The sequence below is a fragment of the Peromyscus maniculatus genome, chromosome 14 (assembly GCF_049852395.1).
Source record: "Peromyscus maniculatus bairdii isolate BWxNUB_F1_BW_parent chromosome 14, HU_Pman_BW_mat_3.1, whole genome shotgun sequence".
In the NCBI taxonomy this organism is placed as follows: Eukaryota; Metazoa; Chordata; class Mammalia; order Rodentia; family Cricetidae; genus Peromyscus; species Peromyscus maniculatus.
This window is the reverse complement of record NC_134865.1, coordinates 80,108,880-80,128,741: the sequence shown is the minus strand read 5'-3', so window position 1 is coordinate 80,128,741 and position 19,862 is coordinate 80,108,880. Positions and strand designations below refer to the sequence as shown.

Below are 19,862 nucleotides of genomic sequence, written 5' to 3'. Positions count from 1 at the left end.
CCCAGCCCTGAGCCTGAAGTCGGGGTGACATGGCCATAGAGGAGGCCCACTTCCTATCCCTCTACCCTGCTACACTCACTTTCCCCAGGTCACCTGGCCCGGCCTTGGGTGTCCAGCTTCTCCTCTTTGCTGGAGACACCCTTCTCTCTCGACCTTGGGTAGGAGAACATACGGCCTCCCCTAGGACCTCAGTGGGCGGGACTTGAAGGCGGGTGCGTGTCTACACCAAAAAGACTGTGCTTCCTGACCAGGTGGCCTTGTGTGTAGGCTGAGCATGGAAGGAAGGCTGTTTGGACAAGGCCTGGCTCAGGGAGGTGATCTCACGTGTTCCACCAACTCTGATTAGAACAGACACCTCCTCCAGCAAGGATAAGGTCAGACACACCCAGCTACACACAGCCTGAGACACACGGAACACACATACACACACACACACACACACACACACACACACACACACACACACACACACACACACACTCATATACACACCCGTGTGCTCCAGCACAGTTCTGGAATTTAATTCTGCACACTCCCTGGGCAGCCTCCAGGCTCCAGGCCGGGAGAGAGGCCGGGCAGGATGGTCCAGCTGCTCTAGTATCCCTGGGTAGGAGGAGCAGAGGGAGCTCCCACATCTGGCTTAGGGCCCTAAGAACCTTACCTTGTGGTGGCAGCAGAAAAGCCTCATGGGAAGGCTTCCCACCCTTGGGTCCGCAACTGGGGCAAGGCTGGCTGACACTGAGGCCCCCACCCTGCCTTGGGCCTTGTGACAGGGAAAACCTCCGTAAGCTGCGTCCATAGAACTGAGACTTCATGCATATTCCAGGAAGCTGAACCCAAACATGCCATTGTAAGTAGTGCTCAGCAGGCCATCAGGCCGTCTCTACTATTGCCCTCCCTGGGGTCTCTCACACAGAGACAGGCCCTTGCCCTGGAACAAGGGCCAGCAAAGGGCTTGGTCACAGACTCTGCTCTTGGATTAAACCCCCAGCTAAGGCCTGAAGATGGAGTGGGAGACAGAAATGGGTCCCTTGATTCCCACCCATCCCCATCCAGGATAGACTCTGGAACCTGGCTGGCCACCTAGACGGGTAAGACACTCCTGTTACAGCTCTCCTCCACTCTTACCCCTGCCAAGCTCCCTTTGGTGCAGCTGGGAACTGAACCCAGCAAAGTGGGTGTTTCCCCATGAGCCAGCACCCGATGGAATCCCCAACCTCCTTTTAGATTCCACTCTCTCAGAGGATCAGAACCCACACCTTACCCCAGGCAGTGAGAATTCCCAGCATGCCTCCTGCTGGGGTAGCTACTCTGCTTGGGAGCTGGAGAAACCCACTGTTAAAGGGTCTCAAAGTGTGGGCAAAGTTAGAGTATAAACTGCCTACCTGAGTGGGGATACTAGAAGCTTCCTGCCATGGATTCAGAGCGCATGCCCTCCCACGTTCTTGTGTCCAAGTTTACAAAGGAGGGAACACCATTGCCTAGAGGCAGGCAAGGAGGAAGCAACACTCCAGAGCCCTGGGGAGGGCATCTCAAGCAGTGTGAGAGAGCCTGTACCCAGCCCCCTCCCATTCAGCATTTCTGGCCAGTGATCCCATCTGCGGCCTCTGAGGTCCAGCTGGCTCTTGACATAAGGTTTTCCCCTTTCCAGCGTCCCACAGTCCAGGTCCATCTCTAGGAAAGGTATTAAAAATTGAGGGCCAGGTTGCTGACCAGCAGGACACTGACCTGGCACCTTCCAACCCCAAGCCCCCAGCAGGGTGTGGAAGGCTCAGAGCACCCTGCCATAACGGGTAAGCAGGTTATCCCAGAGCTGCTCCAGGGTGCCCTCATGTGGCTCCTCTGGGGACTGCAAGTCTTTCCTAAGCCGGCCCTTCCCTACTGAGGAGCTAGCAATAAAGATGTTAATTATGGCCACAGGGAAGGGATTCACAGGCTCTGTGCCACCCGTCACTCCATGCATGAACTCGCCTAACTGGTCCACCAGCCCAGAGAAGTGAGTCCTGTTATCTGTTCTCCATTTTGAATAAGGAAACTGAAGTCCAAGCTTCAAAGCCAATGACAGGGAGGGATCAGGATTTGACCTCCGCATGACTGAGGTCCCGCCCCTCAGACAGTCCACTGTGTGGTAGGGTGTGGCTCAGGAGGTCTGGGCATTGGCAGGGGGTGGCAGGGGACCCTTCCTGACCTTTATCTCTCCTTCCTTTAGGTTCCAGCACAAAGATCTAACTCAGGCCTGCAGTAACAGGCCACCAGGTATGAAGGGCCATGGGTGTGTCCTGACTCTGTTATAACTGTGATCCTGACTTTTCCATTTCTGTCCCCTGGGAGGATTTGGAGCAATAAGAATGTGAAGACTCGGGCTCAGAAATTACCAGTCCAAATCAGAGGATGCTAATACAGGCAAATTGACACTTCTGGAAAGAGCGGATCCTCCAAGTGAGGCCAGGTTGTGCCCCTACAGTGCTGAGGTGCAGTGACCTGTGACCCTTTCAGGTGGGTGAGGAGGGAGGTGCTGTCCTGTGGGGGTCAGGCGCAGCCATGGCAGAAAACGGGGGCTGGCATGCATGGGGCAGGCGGCCGGTGAACTTGAGAGGTGCCCTGGGCAGGGTGCAGGAGTCGTGGCAGGTCAGGGCTGAGGACGGCATGAGAGAGAGTACCCTGGGAAGGGCCTATGGAAAGGGCTGGTGGGCTCAATGACGAGGCAGGGATGGCTTGGCCTGTAAAACAGAGGCCAAGGCTGGCTATTCCCAGTGCGTGGTGATTCTGGTCCGGGTACCTGAAAGAGAGAGAGAGCAGAGGAAGGGCAGCAGGAACCTGGCCTGCAGCTCCAGGGGTGTCCCCAATGCTCTGCTGAGACCAAAGTCCTTGTACAGGGCAGCCTGGGCTGGGGCAGGGACAGGCCAGGAACCCAGCTGCACGCTCCCCTGTTCCCAGCTGCACCCCGGGTCCCAACTCCACAGAGCGAATCACTGCCTTCCTTAGCCTTGGTCTGTGCCTTGGGAAGCTTCTGAGAGCCACTGTTCAGACTGCCAAGGACCACGGAGGCAGTGTATAAGGAAGGTGCTGACAGGTCTCCACCTCCCTGGTGTGCACAGGGGGCCTTGACTGGGTGAGGGCAGCTTGTCTCTGACACCGGCTCCCAGTGGAGAAAGGAGCTGGGACCATGCCCCCTGGCTGGCAGCCTATAAAAAGAAGGTTTCCTCTATCTTCAGGTACGACACACTCCCAAACCTCAGGGCTGCCAAGAGCCTCCTCTGGCTGGGTCAGTAGGTGCGACACTGTGCCCACAGGTGTGAGGTAGGTATGGATGCCCACCTCAACCACAAGGACCAGCCCCCTCCACACCAGTCTCAAGTCAAGCTGTCGATGCCGGGACCCCTCCTGTAATCCCAGAGCACTCAGCACCCTGTTGTACAAACTACCCATAGGGAACTGGTTTCTGCTAAAGCAGGGCCCTTCTGGTAATAGGCAGGCTTCTTGCACAGTGGTATTGTCTGGGCCTCTCTAGGGCCGTTTCTAAGCAGGCAGCTTCCGGAGCTGTACCAGCCCCCAGGGATCAACCTCATCACCCCACCCTGCACCCAGAAGAAAGAAGAGCATTGTGGCCTGGGCGGCCATTCATTCATGCAGTCAACACACATTTATTGGGCATCGACTCTGTTCCAGACCCTAGTTAGCAACAGGGGCCTCAGAGACGAAGTGCACACAGACCCTGCCCCGTGGCACTCACAGCCTGGCAGGGCAGCTGGTCACATGAGCAGACATTCACAATACAGTGTGGTCAGTGTGTTAGAGGTAGCACAAGTGACCGAGGGAGCACAGAGGAGGGACCCTGGCCCGGCCGTGGGTAGCAAGGAGGGCTTCCTGGGGGAAGTGTCACTTGAAGATTTTAGGGAGTGTGCAAGAGTTAGGGTGTCTCTTTTGAGGGTGTGGCCAGTGCAGAAGTTCAGAGGAGAGACGATGGTGGCAGTGGTGGTGGCGGTAGAGGCTGGGAGTCAGGCAGAGCCCACCAGGAAGGGCTGAAAAGCCAGCAGATGACAGGAAGCACTGAGGGTGTGAAGCAGGCGAGGGTGCAGGGCCCGCCAGGAGCCATCATGGAAGGTGGCAGAAGGGTCAGGGGTGCCAGTGGGTGGCCATGGCCCGAGGAGTCTGACCCTACCCAGGGCTCAGCAGGGTGGGGGTGGGGGTGCAGGCTGCCAGCCCCGGGGCCTCAGGGTGCACAGCACTGGGTCCAGTGGCTTGAGTGTAGCCTGCTCCTGCAGTCCGAAGCGCTGCCCGGGCACCAGCCGGAACTCAAGCCTCTGAAGCAGCTTGGCCATAACGACCTTCACCTCCATCTGCAGGGGCAGGGCATGGGAGGGAGGGAGGGAGGGAGGGAGGGGAGGAGGGAGAGCAGAGGAAGGAAAGAGGGGGCATAGAAGGAAGGGGGAGATAGGGAGGCAGTGGAGACACATGGAGGAAGGGAGGAAAGGGAGAAGAGAGAGGCGGGGGAGAGACACAAATGTGTAGGCTCTCCTTTCTCAGCCCCCCAGCCCCCCCCCGCAGTTATTTCTTGGGGACCCCAGGCCCCCTACACCTCCTACCTGAGCAAACTGCTGCCCGATGCAGGAGCGGTGGCCCAGGGAGAAGGGGAAGTAGGTGAACCGTGGCCTGCAGGAGAGAGGCCCTTCCGGGTCAGCACACGGAGCAGGGTGTCCCCACAACCGTCCCCTCCTACAACCAGGTTGGGGCCAGGAGCAGAGCCACCTTCAGCAAAGTGCTGAGCTCTGCCCCTGGAGAGACGATGGTTAGCGTTAACCGTCTACTTGGCAGAACCAGAAGCCGAGAGGAGGCAGTAACTGGGTGGGAAGCCCCTCCCACTGCGTGGGGCACCGTTCTTTGGGTAGGGCATCCTGGACTGCGCGAGATGGAGAGAGCAAGGCAAGCACTGACTGACATTAGCATACCCTAGCCTCTCTGCCTCGGTGCTGAATAAACCACACGCTAGCTAGCTGCCTCGAGATCTTTCCCGCTTGAGTCAATTTTGTCAGAGTATCTGTCATGGCAACAGAAAAGGAACTCAAGACAGCAAGTGACCCAATGTCCCTGAGCTATGATGTCCCCCACAGCCCCCTCCCAGGGTTCTGGAGGAATGGGTTCTGTGGGTGCAGGTAGCTCAGCCCAGAAGCCTTCTCTCACAGACCTCATCATGGCAGCTCACAGGGGGACTTACTTGGGCGCTCCAGGGCTGAAGCGGTCGGGGTTGAAGGTCAGTGGGTCCTCAAAGTAGGTGTCCATCCTCCCCATGACATAGGTGCTGAACTGCCAGGCAAAGGAGCTGGTGTCTCTGGTTCCCAGGGTTCTCCCTGCACCTCCCAACCCACTTGCAACCCCCCCCCCCCCCGCCCGCTGATGTGGAACACAGCCCCTTTCTACCAACTTAGAGAGATGTGACATTCCACTGACCCCCTGGAAAAAAACCTCAAAGAGGAAGAGGAGGACACTGTGATACACCATCATCCTCAGGGTGTGCTGGACCACCCCATGCCTGGCACAGCCCTGTGGGCAGCCACAGTGACTCTTGTTTTATAGATGAGGTAACAGGGCTCAGAGACTTACCTGAAGTCACCCAGCAACTAAGTGGCCACAGACTGAGGCCCGGTGCTGGGGGGCACCTTCCTCCTGATCACTGCAGGCTGACCCCTCCTTCACCTCAAGCTCACTCCAGCCTTCAGGGCAGAAGCTGGGGAAACAGCTGCCCAACCTGAACTCACTGTGCCTCCTGAGAGAGCTGGTACACCCTCTATGCCCTGGGTCTTCATGGGCTAGGAGTCCAGCCCTGGAAAAACCCCTACCTGGGCTATGGGCACTGGCCACGCTGGGCCTGCCCACCTCCCTTCCCTGTGAGAACAGCAGCCTGGAGCTGAACTGTGAAAATGGAGGGCAGCAGGAGGCAAGCTGAGGGGCCAGGGGATCTACTGTGAACCAGGGTATTTACTGGCCATTATCTCATGCACATGAATGGACTGGCTTTGGTACCTGCCACCTAATACCATGCAAGGATGAGCCAGGCTCACAGGAACCTGAGGCTAAGGCAGGGGTGACCAGGGAGCTGGGGAGAGGCCTCCTCTATACATCAAAGCCTTGCGTGCACCCTCATCTTGCTTTGCTACTTGGAATTCCGTCCCTACTTATGAACAGTCCTGCTGTGCCTGTGGCTGCCTCTGTCAGCCCTGGCGGGGACAGCATCTGGGCACTGAGTGGACACACCCACTCAGGAGCCATCCACATCCACAGACAGAACAAGGCCACAGAAAGTGATAAACTAAGGATAGTGACCACTCCTGGGAAGGACAGTGATCAGTCCTGGGGGTGGGCGAGTGCATGGAGAGATGGGTGAGGGGTTTCACGGGGACCATTACAATGAGCCCAGTGAGTGAATGAAACACACACCACAGAACTGCACACAGTCCAGCTGGGTACAACAGGTCGAGGGCAGCAGGAGGACAGCCATGGGGGAGGGGCATAAGGAAGGAGAAGAGCTAATGGGGGTGCTGGTCAAAGACTGGAGAGATGCCCAGCGGTTAAAGCACTTGCTACGTAAGCATGAGGGCCAGAGGTCAGAGCACCGAAGCCCACTTAAAATGCCGGGTGAGCACGACTGCCCTGCTGCAATTCCAGACAGACTCCCCAGAGCAGGCTGGCCAGAGACCAGCCACACCTGCAAGCTTCGGGTATGGTTGAGAGACCCCGACTCAATGAGTTAGGTGGAAAAGGGACTGAGTATGATTCTTGACATCGACCCCCAGCTTCCACATCCATGAGCACCCATATGCATGCATACATCTCACACACATACACACACACACACACACACACACACACACACACACTGGAGTCACGGATGACTCCAAGAACATTCCATATCTCCCTCCTGCCAGCTCTGGAGCCCCCGGCAACTGACTAAGGCCCAGAGTCTTGAGCTGCATATGGAGCATTTCCTTTCTAGACCTGTTTGCTGGGCATGTGAAAGGGAGAAGAGGACCTGGCAGGGTCACAGGGACACTCGGGCAAGCACAGGGCAGCCAGGAAAGTGAGTGTCATGATGGTAACAGGCCCGTGGTTCCTCTGAACTCAGGGACAGTCCCAAATTGGCCACCCTGGGAAGAAACAGGCCGGCCTGCCTGAGGGCCCCCCGCCACGCACCAGGAGAGGAGTGTTGCCCGGGACTCTGACCCCATCGATCAAGGTCTCCTCCTCCAGCAGGCGGAAGGTGCCCCATGCTGGTGGGTACAGCCTCAGAGACTCTTTGAGGACCTACAGGAGACATGTAAGAGGACGCAGGAGCTCAGGAGACCCAAGGCAGGAGCTGTGCGCTCTGTCCCCATCCCATTCCTACTGAGCACACCCTGTCCCAGGATGGCCCAGATTCCCAGAATATCACCCTTGATGTAGTGTCCAACGCCTCATGTGACCAAAGGAGAAACTGAGGCCCAATGGAGAAGGACACAGGGGCAGCATTGGGACCAGAAGGCAGGGCCCCTCTCTTCCCAGAGGATGGCTGCCCGGGGCACAGGGGAGCCCTCTGCTTGGCTGAATGGGAGGAGCCTGCTGAGCCAGCTCTGAGGGGGAAAGCTTTGGAACCAGCCTTGCCTGGAGGTTCAATTTCAGCCCCATTACTAAAGGGCCGCTTTTCCACCCTGGCTACATATTTGGGGGTGGGAGGACTTCTCCATCCTGCTGTTGAATCCAAGGGAGCTCTGGCTCCAAGGAGGGCCCAGCGAGGCAGCAGGCCTGATGGACGGCCCACACCTCCCCACCGGCCTCTCACCCACACTGCTCACCTGGGACAGGTACTGTAGTCTCCCCAGGTCCTCATAGTCTAGGTGCCTCTTGGAACCGACAACCTCATCCACCTCGGCCTGCAGCCTGCCAGGTAAGACAGAGAACTCACCTCTGGAGAGAAGCCTCTGCTCTTTAAAGCAACGGGCAGAAGGAGGATAAAGAGCGGGGCATGCGGTTCCCACCAGCACACACTGCCTCTCCCCTTGGGACAGGCAGTGGCATCCCAGCCCGGCCACATCTAAGAGCAAATAGGATCCGTGTCCCTGGATCCTTAAAATATCCACCATTGTTTCTTGCTCAGATGCAGCCTTAGGAAGGAACACAGCCCACACAGCCCTTCACAGAGGATGCCCACCCAGTGGACTGGCAGCAGCCACAACCGGAAACACCAGCAAGAATGGTCCAGGGAGGCTGAAGCCTCAGATGGATCTGGACCACTTCACACCCCTCAGGATGGCGGTGAGTGAAAAGTGAATAAAATTTCAAGACCTGAAAATAACAAATAATGTGGAGCCAAGGACAGTCTGGGATACGGGTGTAGCATGGGTGAGGACAGAAAGCTGTGTAGCTACCGTGGGAAGCAGGGCGGTAGCTCCCCACAAAATTAAAATCAGAATTATAGTCTGGTAATTCTACCTCAGGGTGGAAACCCAAAAGCTCTAAAGATGGCAACTGAAGATGCAGCTGCATGCCCAGTCATCGCAGCTGGTGCAGCTGCATGCCCATAGTCACCGCAGCTGGGGGGCAGTGAACAAGGGACAGAAGCTGCCCAAATGTCGCCTTGTCCAGAGAAACCAAGGTCCCTCCACCCCCACAATGGGGCCAGAGCTAGACTTTTAAAAGAAGGAAGGCAGTTCTAACCTGGACTCCAACATGCCTGAGCCTCGAGGACTCCATGCTGAGTTAACATAACCCAGGCACAGACAGACACATGCTGTCTGATGTAGCTCTTGCCAGGCACCTAGACAGATCAGAACACTGAAGGCCAGGAAGGTGCAGCTGCTTGACGGGGCAGAGTTTTGAGGTGGGAGATGGGAAGGCCCGGGATCGGGTGGTAGCCAGGCTTGCTCCACGGTGTCAGTGCACTCAGTGTCCTTGGGCTTTGAGTTTAAAAACAGCTCAAATGTGGCACATTTTCCCAGTATCCGGCATGGAACCTGGGCCTTGGGTATGCTAGGCAAGTGCTCTGCCACTGAGCAACACCCCAATCTGCCTCCAAGTGCATATTTCTAACACATCTATATACACATGTATTAACACATAGTATTTATTTAAAATCCAAATCTATTTTTTTAAATTTTGTGTGTATTGGTATTTTGCCTGCATGTATGTGTACCACATTCATGCAATGCCTGTGGAGGCCAAGAGAGGGCACTGGATCCCTCGAAACTAGAATTACAAATGGTTTTGAGTCATCGTGTGGGTGCTGGAAATCAAACCCGGGTCCTCTGGAAAAGCAGCCAGCACTCCTAATCACTGAACCATTTCTCCAGCTCCCAACAAGCTATATTATACTCTCACACCGTCTTTCACGTCTACCCTTCATGCTGGTGGCCATCCATGCTTATATAACACAAGAGTTCCTACAGCATCTTGCATGGCCAGGGGCTCTGAGCTTGGTTCTGTCTGCTCTCTGACACTCCTGAGGGTGCCTATCTGCAAAGGAAGCCAGCTAGGATCTGACCAGCTCAGGCACTGTATCCCATGCCCCCAACCCCACTACCCTCCGTGGTCCCACCACCTAAAGGGCTGGTGGTCAGCCACAGCTAGGATGCTCTGTGCACTGTGGGCAGGATGGGACCACAGTTCTTGCTAGCCTGAAGCTCTTGGTATCCTGGCAAACAAAGACTCAGAGCCAACAATCCTTGGAGAAAATATTGCCCAGCTAGAGCAATGGGGATAGAGTCGGGTGGAGGGTCAGGGTGAAGGATCCCAGATGGCTTTTCCAGAGGAGTGTGGACATGTTCTCCAGGAGAAAGCAGGGAATAGGGCCTGTGGGCCAGGAAAGAAGTACAAAGGCCTGGGGATAAAGGAAAGCAAGGCCCATTGGAGAGTTCCAGCCACAGCATGTGGGGACAGGCGGCCCTCGGAAAGACATCAGAGAAGCCCTTTGCCAGTCCCAAGGGCAGCATTCATACCTTGCCACGATCTCCGGCTGGCGAGACAGCTCCATCACCGTGAACGCCAGGTGGTTGGCAGAAGTCTCATGACCTGAAGGAGGGAGGAGAGTCACTGGTCTGGGTGGCACTGCAGGGGCTGCCCACCCTCTGCCCTGTGATCCCAGGTTCTTGGGAGCATCTGAGACTCCACCTCTTCCCTCCTCCAAGGCTGTGGTATGAGAGAGACGGTGGGTCTGTCTGTCTGTCTTTGCATTCCCTCTGCTGGCCAGTAGCTGAGTAAACCTGCCCCATGCCTCCACTCAGATGCTGGGAAAGCTACTCGTTCCATCCTCTGCACAGCTGTCCCCATTTTACAGAAAAGAAAGCCAAAGGGATGTACATGGAGGTGCACACCTTTAATCCCAGCACTGAGGAGGCACAGGCAGGAGGATCTCTCTGAGTTTGAGGTCATCCTGGTCTACAGAGTGTCTCAAAAAAAGCTGACGCAAACAAAAACTTGAAGTTGAAAGCATTGGAGCTCAAGGCCCTGACCGGGCCTCTGTGTGCCTAGCAAGCTTTCTGCAACCCCTGAGGTCCAAGAAGGGGGTGCCCCTCCAGTCACAGGGACTGAAAGGAGACCTCCCCAACCAAAGGCCAGGGGTTCTTTCAGAAAAGCTGAGGTCATGAAGGATGCCATCAAGTTGACAAGGTCAAAACCCTCCAACGGTGACTTGGCTGCGGGGAGAGGCCCTGAGTCACATGAATGCACTTGAGAGGGGCAAGTAATTCAGCAGGTAGCCACCAGTGACTAGCCAAACCATCTCACAGCCAGCTGGAGCAAGGAGGGAAGGCCACCTGCTCCTAGGGTCTCTCAGCCACGACAGACCTAGCTGCCTGAGCTGGACAGCAGAGCTCCCCTCCTGGGCCCCCCAGCTCCACACAGGCCAAGGCTAGGTCTGAGCTGTGAGGTCAGGAAGGACTGCTCAGTCCTCACGGGGAGACAGGAGGAAGCCCCCGCTCGCAAAGGGGGGAAAACAAAGTTCAGGCTCTCCAGGAGTTCCACACTGGCCCTGGCTCCCAGGGACAGACAGATCTGCCATCCATCCAGAGGCAATTTTATTTTCACTTTTCATTCTTTTCTGTGTGCAAGTGGGGAAATACACGTTCACAGGAGTGCATATGCACATGTGTGCGCATGTGCTGACACATTCACAGGGGTGCACAGGCATATGTGTATGTACTAACACGTCCACAGGTGTGCACATGCATACTTGTGGGCCTTTACGCAGAGACCAGATGTCAACTCAGGAGTCACTCCTTGGGAGCCATCACCTTGTTTTGAGACAGGATCTCTCCCTGACTGGAGCTCACTGATTAGGTAGTTAGCTGGCTGGCCAGTGAGCCCCAGGGATCCCCATCTCCACTCCCTACACAGAGATCACAGCTGCATGTCACTGCATCCAGCCTTTTGATGGGAATGCTGTACCAAACCTCAGTTCCTGATGCTCACATAGCAAGCAGTTCACCACCTGAGCTATCCCCAGTCATCAGAGATGCTCTTGACCCCATGTGGGCATGGTACCCTATCGTCCAGCTCTGCCACGGTCTCTGCATGGGCTTCTGCCCTCTGGACACATCCCATCCATGTGGCAAAACACGTCTGTCCACTTCTGCCACGGGACCATGACTTGCTCCACCTCTGTTCACCTGTGCCCTTCCAGCACCCAAAACTAACTCGTCTCGTCCCATCTGCAGGGATCTCTGCTGCACAGGGCCATGGGAGTGTCCACACCACACCGCCTCACTACTGTGGAGCAGAGAGTCCTTATGGTGGGGGAGACAGCCCTCACCAAATCCACTTGGATAAATACAGCCTCACCCATGAGGAGGAGCCGGCAGGAGGCAGGCTCTGGACATGGGGATGGTTTCCACTTGGGCCTAAGGTGCTCAGTGGGCAATTGCTGAGGACTTCCTGAAGAGGAGGGGCTTTCTAGGTGAGTAATAATACTAAGGAGATGAGCAAAGAATGTTCTTGGCCCACGTTCAGTACCAAGCTAACGAATCTGAATAAACCTAAAATGAGAGAACCCTAAACTTACAGCCAAGCTTTCCTGAGCCAAAGACACCAGCTTCCCCAACAGCCCAGTCAACAGGTAGGTCACAAGGACAACAAGCAGACAGGCTCCCTTCCCCTGGGACCTGAGCTAGGCTCAGACAACCTCTGAACTCAATCGGGGTTAAGGTACCCGGAGCAAAGCTTGGGTACCTTACCATACCACAAGCTACGCACCCGCTATGAAGAAGGTAACAAAGTTGTCCAGGAGGACCTCGTCGTCCTGGGCTCCCTCTTCAGCTGAAAGGCAAGGACACACTCAGCCCCACAGCAGCCCTGGCTCCCAGGCCCCTGGCTCATGGAGCACCATTTTCTCTGAAGCCAGAGGCAGAGCCAACAGTGAGGAGCATTGGATGTTGGGCAGGAGCACCCCCCGCCCGCCGGGCCCTGCTCCTGGGTACCCCAGGCCGCACCTTTGAGAATCTGCGTGAGGATGTCGGCGGGCACGTCCTCACCCCTCTTCAGGGCCTCCCGGCGGCGCTGCACCCAATCCTTCCCCACCTGGCGCAGCAGACGAATGCTCTCTCGGATTTCCCGCAGCTGCTTTCTCTTCCCTGGCATGAACTGAAGGAGAGCCCCAGCTCAAGGCGGCCCTTAAGGTCTGCAGTTCCCTCCCCAGCCCCCACCCGGAAATCCATACAGCAGCGTGCCGGGGAGAACGTGAGAAGATTCTAGAAAAGATCAAGCAGCCAGGCAGACCAGAACAAGATGACAGTGTCCAAGCATGAGCTTCCCCCTCCTGCACCAAATCCCTAGAAATGGTGGGAAGAGAGGCCCTTCTTCCTCCATGCAGCGCTGGGAAGAAAGGGCCCCTGAAGGAAGGGTCAGTTAGGGCTGCACCCGGAAGGAGAAGTCAGGGCCAGAGGGAAGTGAAGTAGAATCAATGGCTGAAAAGATGGGGCGGCGTTGGGGGCTGCAAGCTCAGAGACTGAAGGCCCCCAGGAACAGAAGGGAGCCCGGAGATTGGCTCAGGAATCACCTTTCCCCTTTCTTCTTCTTCATGTCTGGAAAAGGAAGTGATAGCTGGAGCTACAACAGCCATCTTATGACAATGAGGTGAGGTGCTGAGGGCAGTGGAACACAAAGAGGAGACTCCAGGAACATCTGACATGGTGAAGTCATCATAGCACCCTAGAACGCCTGCTTTGGGGATCGTTCAACACAAGACAAAAATTAACTCCTGACTTAAATTAAGCCACTCTGATTTTGTCCTTCTACTTTTAGGTAAAGCATGCACATCTGGATTCGGAAGACATTTCGGACACACTGGCACACGACACCCATTCTGAAAGTCGCTGAAGGAGGCGGTCAGCACACGGAGGCACAGCTGCGATGCGCTCGCCCGGGAAGGGTTAGCAGGCAGTACCTTGGCCAGCGTGTTACGGGACGCACTGATACCCTCCAGCATGACCTTCACTGCCTGGGACAGGGGTTTCTGGGCACCCAGGAGCATGCTGGTCTCCATGCCAAAAGCTGCCTGTGGAGAGAGAAAGCTGAAGTCAAGCCTGGAGACACAGGGCGCACCCACAGAGACTGGCATGTGCAGCTGGAGACCTGGACCTTGGCTGTGTCACACACACACGACAGTGACCGGGAAGGGTCCGACCCCATGGGAAGTCCTCAAGTCAAGTGGACAGTTTCTCCCTCCTGCCTGCCCCAACGCTGTTTCTCCCTGAGCTGCAGCCTTCCCCGGAGGTGCACACCCACACCACAGTGCACCGTTCACACCCACACCGCAGTGCACTGTTCACACCCACACCACAGTGCACCGTTCACACCCACACCGCAGCGCACTGTTCACACCCACACCGCAGCGCACCGTTCACACCCACACCGCAGCGCACTGTTCACACCTGAGACAAGCAGCTCTGTGCTGTCTGATGACCAAGTCTACTATGACTGGCCTAGCCATAACCCACTGGGGTACAGAGGATAACAAAGACAGACAGGCCTCAAAGAACATCCACCTTTGCCTTGACCAGCTGAAGCCAGTCCTCATACTTCTGGGGGTTCATTTCTGGAGATGGAGTCAGAACCCCAGTCTCATAATAGGTCACTTTGAATAACCAAGGAGATAAAACGTTTGAAAGCTATGCAGAGCATAGAAGGGAACAGCTGAGTTACAGAAGGAAGAAGAGGGAAGGGGACCCTCAATCCCTGTGCCCAGCCTTTCCTCCCGCCGGCCAGCACCACCCATTACCTTGGCCAGAATGTCGATGGTGGCACAGGTCAGCATGTCCTGCATGGACACCGGTGTCTGCCCGTCAGCCTTGGCCTCTAGAATTTCCACCAGCTGCTCCGCCTTCTCATTGAATGTCTCCATCAGGCTAACCAAGGAGCTGGGAAAGCAGTACAGGAGTCCCCTGGCTGGCCACCCTGTCCCCTGCACCCTGTCCCTGCCAGCCTCCCAAACTAATCCCAGACTGAGACTGGGGTTAGAGCAGCTGAACCCAGCCCTGCGTGGACACTGTCCCTCTGCCCCCCCCCCCGTCTTAATGGTCTCACAGGTCCTCTGCCAATGAGACGCCCCACTCTGACTTCAAAGGGACGCGACAGTGCTGAAATTCTGGGGTCCCCTACAGTCCTAGACACAGCCGCCCTGACTCCCCTCTGCCCCTCTGCTTGCACTGTCTGTTCCCCTTACTTGTCTGTGCCAAGATACCATTTAAAGTCTTTGTTTTCCCACTTCACTCCTGTCCCTGAGCAGCCACAGGACCTAAGTCTATGTGGAAACGAGACCCCAGATGCCATCTGCAACTCAGCTCCCAAAGCTACTGCACTCTCTGCCCTGGCACATCCCCCAGGCAGGCCCAGAGTTCAGAAGGGTGTCCTGAAGGATACACCCCAAACTCACAAACAGCAACACAGGCAGGAAGGGAGGCGAACGGCACGTCTTCCATTACACATTTCTTACCACGAGAAAATGATGTTTATAATTAAAAGTGTTTAGTAGTAATCTGAGAAAAGTGTACGTGAGTAATTTTGTCCTGTTCTCTTAAGATGTATGTATGTTTAAGTGTATGAGTGTTTTATCATGTATGTAAGTATGCCACACACATGCCAGGTGCCAGTAGAGGCAGAGAGGGCATCGGACCCCCTGGAAACTGGAGTTAGACAGCTGCAAGCCATCATGTGGGTGCTGGTACTTGAGTGCGCACATGCACATGGATGCACTTGTGGAGATAACCAGGTCCTCTGCAGGAGCAGCAAGTGCTCTTAACCACTGAGCCATCTCTCCAGCTCCCTCTTTGTCCTGCATTCTTAATCTTGAAATTCATCTGGAAATTTGGAATTATTTCCAAGTAGGAAGCTTTTTAAACAGTAGCAAGGAAGTATGAAAGAGAAACAAAAAGAGCGCTTTTTCAACTAGGAAAGAAACTGCTCTGGAGTCTCATCTGCTTGCTGTGACTCTTCCCTGGCTGCTGCCAGATGAGCATCTTATCCTACAGTCAGCCTTCCTTGGAAGCACCTCTCAGCACCCTCCTGGACAACCTCAAAATCCTAGAAGCAACTGTTGCTCTTAGAGAGGTAAAAAAAAAAATCTACCCCTAGGGAAGGGAGGGGGCAGACTCTGCCCCCTGCTGACTTCTGCCTGCAACAGCACCCTCCTGCAAAGAACAACACTCCAACCCACTGTTGTGTACAAGTCCCTACAAGGTCTCCCTCCATCAGCACCTGGATACCTGCCCAGCCTCCAGATGGTCCTCAGGACAGTCTCTCTCAAGCATCAATACATGCTCCTAATGCCTTGATTTCTCTTCATCTGCGCACACGGTCTGCAGGGATTCACTGAGTGGCTGTCCTTTTTTTAGCCATCACAGTCTGGTGAACTATGTGGGCAGTGTGTGGCTGGCCAACACTGACTTTCTGGCCAACACTGTAAGCAGAACAAGTTGCTGCAGTACAGTCTCGGCCCTGTGGTCCTTTGTTTTAAGCATCTATTTATTCATTGACTGTGTGTGTGTCTGCATGTGCACAGCATACACGTACATGGGTGCACATGTGGAGGTAAGAGGATAACCTGTGGGAACTGGTTCTGTCCTTCCACCAAGTAGATCCCAGAATCAGACTCAAGTTGCCAGGCTTGGCAGGCAAGTGCTTTACTCACTGAGCCATCTTGCTGGCCCCAACACTCTAGTCTTTTCTGGGGGGAAAAACAAACAAACAAAAACTAGACCAAGCTCTTCTAGTAAAAGTAAAGTCTAGGAAGTAGAAAGTGTAAGTGTACTCTCACAGTTTTGTTGAAAGCATGTGGTGACATTCTGTGGGGATAACAGCGGAGACTGGGCTGCCGGTGGTTCCTGTAGTTCCTTTATTGTGAGGGAGGACTTACTCAGTCTCTCAATGCTTGCACAGTCTCTTCCCTACAGCTTGATAACGTAGGTGTTTACACAGGAACAGTCCTCTCTAAAGAAGCACCTTAACTTCCGGTCAGAGCTCGCAGAAATGCAAATGAACATCCTGCCACCAAACTGCCGCCTGGGAGGGCCAAGATGGCATCCTTGGTGCTGTGTGTCTTGGAACAATGGACCTTTTCGTTCAGGGGGCAGGGGGTGTATGCATAGTATATGTGCACATGCATATGGGTGTGTGGGTGTGCCCATGCACATATGTGTGAGTGTGTGAAGTCCTAAGGTTGGCATGGGATGTGGATGCAGAGTCTCTCACTGAATCCAGAGCTCATTGTTTGAGCTAGTCCAGCTAGCTAGCTTGCTCTGTGGACTTCCTGCCACCATCTCCCAGGTACTGAGATTACAGGTGGGCCTCCACACCACCCAGATTGGGGGGCCTAAATTCTGTTCTTCATGCTCTCATAGCAAGAACTTTACCTGCTAAGCCATTCCCCAGCCCCTCCAGATGTTTTTAAGTGCCTTGGAAAGCACAGAATAAAACAAAGTAGTTGTCAGTCATGGGGTCCTCTTTGCTGCAAGGAGTCACGACGACTGTCCTGCAGCTTTCTTTCTTTTTTAAAAATTTATTGTGGAAGAAGCAACTTGCAGGAATTGGTTCTCCCCTTCTAGCAAATAGGTCCAGGGATTGAACTTAAGCTTGGTGGCAAGCATCTCTACTGGCTGAACCATCCCACTGGTCCAATCTTGATGTCATGACTCTGTGGTTAGAACCATCTGGTTGGAATCAAAGTTCCCCTCACAACTGGGGACTGGGACCAAAACACTCAGCTGGCTTATGTAACCTGCTCTCACTCTCCACTGTTATTCCTTTCCATCCTTACTTTGGCAGCTTTCCAGTAAGGTCCAGGCTCTGCCAATTCTTCAGATCTCTCATGGGCATTGTTGGAGAGCTTGTAGGGTACCTTGAGCTGTATGGGCACACAAGCTATGGGATTTCTCCTATTTCTGGGACTCATGATCTCATGAGAGCAATGGGTGGAAGAAACAGTACTGCCTGGGTGTGGAAGGAGCCATGGTATGGGTAAGAGCTCACTCAGCCCTGGGGAGGAGGGATACCTCAGCTAGGTATCAAAACAGGCAACAGGAATCCCCTAGGGGAAGCACAGTGAGATGGTGTAAACAAGAATACAGTAGCTCCAGGATGGGGTGGGAGCAAAAAGCTAGCAAGACAGGGGCAAACTAGGGGTGAAGGGCTGACCTCCATCTTTCAATTGACAGTGAATCACTAGAGGCTACCAAGCAGTGGGGGTTGGGGTAGGTCTGAGTTTTATTGACATCTGTCCCAGGCAGTGAGGTGGATGTATTGAAGGAAGAAGATGGGAGGCAAGGAGGTTATGGGAGAGGCTTGGATGGCTCAGGAGGGAATGTTCACACAGAGCCCACAGATTATTCACTTGAGACTCTAGAACCTAGAGTGACCCCTTGACTCTAAGCCCTAAACAAAGTTAACATGGCTATCTACAGGGCAGACCATCAGCATGCACCCTGGACGTGATTGTTGGAGGAGGGTGGAACGTCACTGTTTCTACAAGACAGACCCAAGCCTCATCATGAGATCACAAACAATCCCAGGCTGAAGGACAGTGTGCCCAGCTGGCACTCAGGAGGCAGAGGCAGGCAGATTATCTGTGAGTTTGAGGCCATCCTGGTCTATATAATGAGTTCCAAAACAGTCAGAGCTACATAGCGAGACCCTATCTCAGAAAAACAAAACCAAACAAAAAAAACCAAAACCAAACAAACAAAAACCCCAAGGAAATGACATAAACCTATAAACACACATAGAATGAATGACTTGCATATATATGGATGGATGGATCCTATAGGCAAGTATCTGTAGGTAATAATTCATATATGTATATAGGAATGCAGTTTGTTTGTTTGAGTCTCAATATGTAGCCCAGGCTAACCTAGAACTTGCAGTCTTCCTGTCTCAGTCTCCTAGGTCCTGGAGTTACAGGAACGTACCACCATACCCAGCACAATAAACATGTATACACACAGACAGAGAACAAAATTTCATATCAAATTGTGGTTCTAACAACAAGCCAATATGAATAAAAGATGTTTTTCTATAAATTTGAAATTATATCAGAGTAAAACATTACCTCTCTCAGAATGTTAGATACACACTCAGCATGCTACCCCATGACTACAAATGGTATTTATGACCAAGGGAAACAAAGGCATGTCTCCACACAAAAACCTGTGTGCATGTGTCCTGGTGGCACTGTTCATGAAAGCTCTACAGTGGAGGCAAGCCAATGCCTACTAACTGAATAAACATACAGCAGCTATGTGGTGGGGCATTACTTAACAGCAAAAAGGAACTAAATATGAGTCCAGGTCACCAACACCATTCTCAATGAGGAGCCAGACATGAAGGGCCACACACTGTGTTGATCCACGTGTGTGAAATGGCAAGAATCCAGACACAGTGGTGACGGGAATTAAGGAGTGATGGCGGCACAAATCTATGAAGACTAAAAATTGTTGAATGATACATTTCAAATGAGTGAAGGATATGGAATGTGATGTACAACTCAATAAAAGTTATTTTGAAAAAAAAAAGACCATCAAGAATTTTATTTAAAAAAAAGAATTTTATAAAAAAAAAAAAGTGAGGGCTGGAGAGATGGCTCAGAGGTTAAGAGCACTGGCCGCTCTTCCAGAGGTCCTGAGTTCAATTCCCAGCACCCACATGGTGGCTCACAACCACCTGTAATAAGGTCTGGTGCCCTCTTCTGGTCATACATGCTGTATACATAATAAATAAATAAATCTTTAAAAAAAAAATGAATAAAAGAAACTCAGAGTCTGGGTGGGACGGTTTTGGGTAGCAGGGACTCCACCTTGTCCTCACCTCTGGCTATTGAGGTCACGCAGCCCTTGTTCCCAAGCCAGCCAGATGGGGACCTCTCTCAGCTCTCCCTTTTGGCCTCTTATGTCCCCAAATATCTCTTCAGCTGGGTGAAGCCCCTGAATGAGGCCTCCCCACCAAAGAGGCCTCCAGTCAGCACTACCCCTGGCCAAGCAGGGCCCATCCCACGCCGGCATGCTCACCTGCGACTGAAGGCCAAGTCCATGACTCTTCTCTGCTTGTACCAGCGCCCATAGTCACATTCAGACACCAAGCCCTGGCCAAACAGTCTGCAAAAGACAGAAATTGGGTGCCAGAAGGAAGGTGGGGGCAGGAGGGGCTGCTCGGTGGGCATGGGTGACCTGTCGGGTGATGGCTGCCTCCCATGGTGGGCGTAGCCAGTTCACAGGTGTCAACATGGGTGAGGTGGGCATTTAGCACAATAAAAAGGAAGTGTGGTGCGTGTTTCCAAACATCACGTGCATCCGACAAAGCTGACATTTTTATATATCAATATAAATAAATAAGCAGGGTGGCCCAGCATCAACAAA

General features: G+C 53.9%; 1 protein-coding gene across 1 annotated transcript in view; it reads right to left on the bottom strand.

Moving 5' to 3' along the window:
• Positions 1-3,624: 3,624 nt before the first annotated feature.
• Positions 3,625-19,862, bottom strand: part of Cyp46a1 (cytochrome P450 family 46 subfamily A member 1) — a 28,580-nt gene continuing 12,342 nt past the window's right edge. Inside the window, exons 5-15 of the mRNA XM_006971692.4 lie at positions 19,515-19,601; positions 14,240-14,378; positions 13,406-13,516; positions 12,453-12,603; positions 12,217-12,279; positions 9,966-10,038; positions 7,827-7,911; positions 7,189-7,299; positions 5,216-5,304; positions 4,587-4,653; positions 3,625-4,340 (exon numbers count right to left, since the gene is read on the bottom strand). Coding sequence (XP_006971754.1) covers positions 4,170-4,340; positions 4,587-4,653; positions 5,216-5,304; positions 7,189-7,299; positions 7,827-7,911; positions 9,966-10,038; positions 12,217-12,279; positions 12,453-12,603; positions 13,406-13,516; positions 14,240-14,378; positions 19,515-19,601 — 1,147 coding nt within the window. The 3' untranslated portion in view covers positions 3,625-4,169. The remainder of the gene's footprint in view (positions 4,341-4,586; positions 4,654-5,215; positions 5,305-7,188; positions 7,300-7,826; positions 7,912-9,965; positions 10,039-12,216; positions 12,280-12,452; positions 12,604-13,405; positions 13,517-14,239; positions 14,379-19,514; positions 19,602-19,862) is intronic.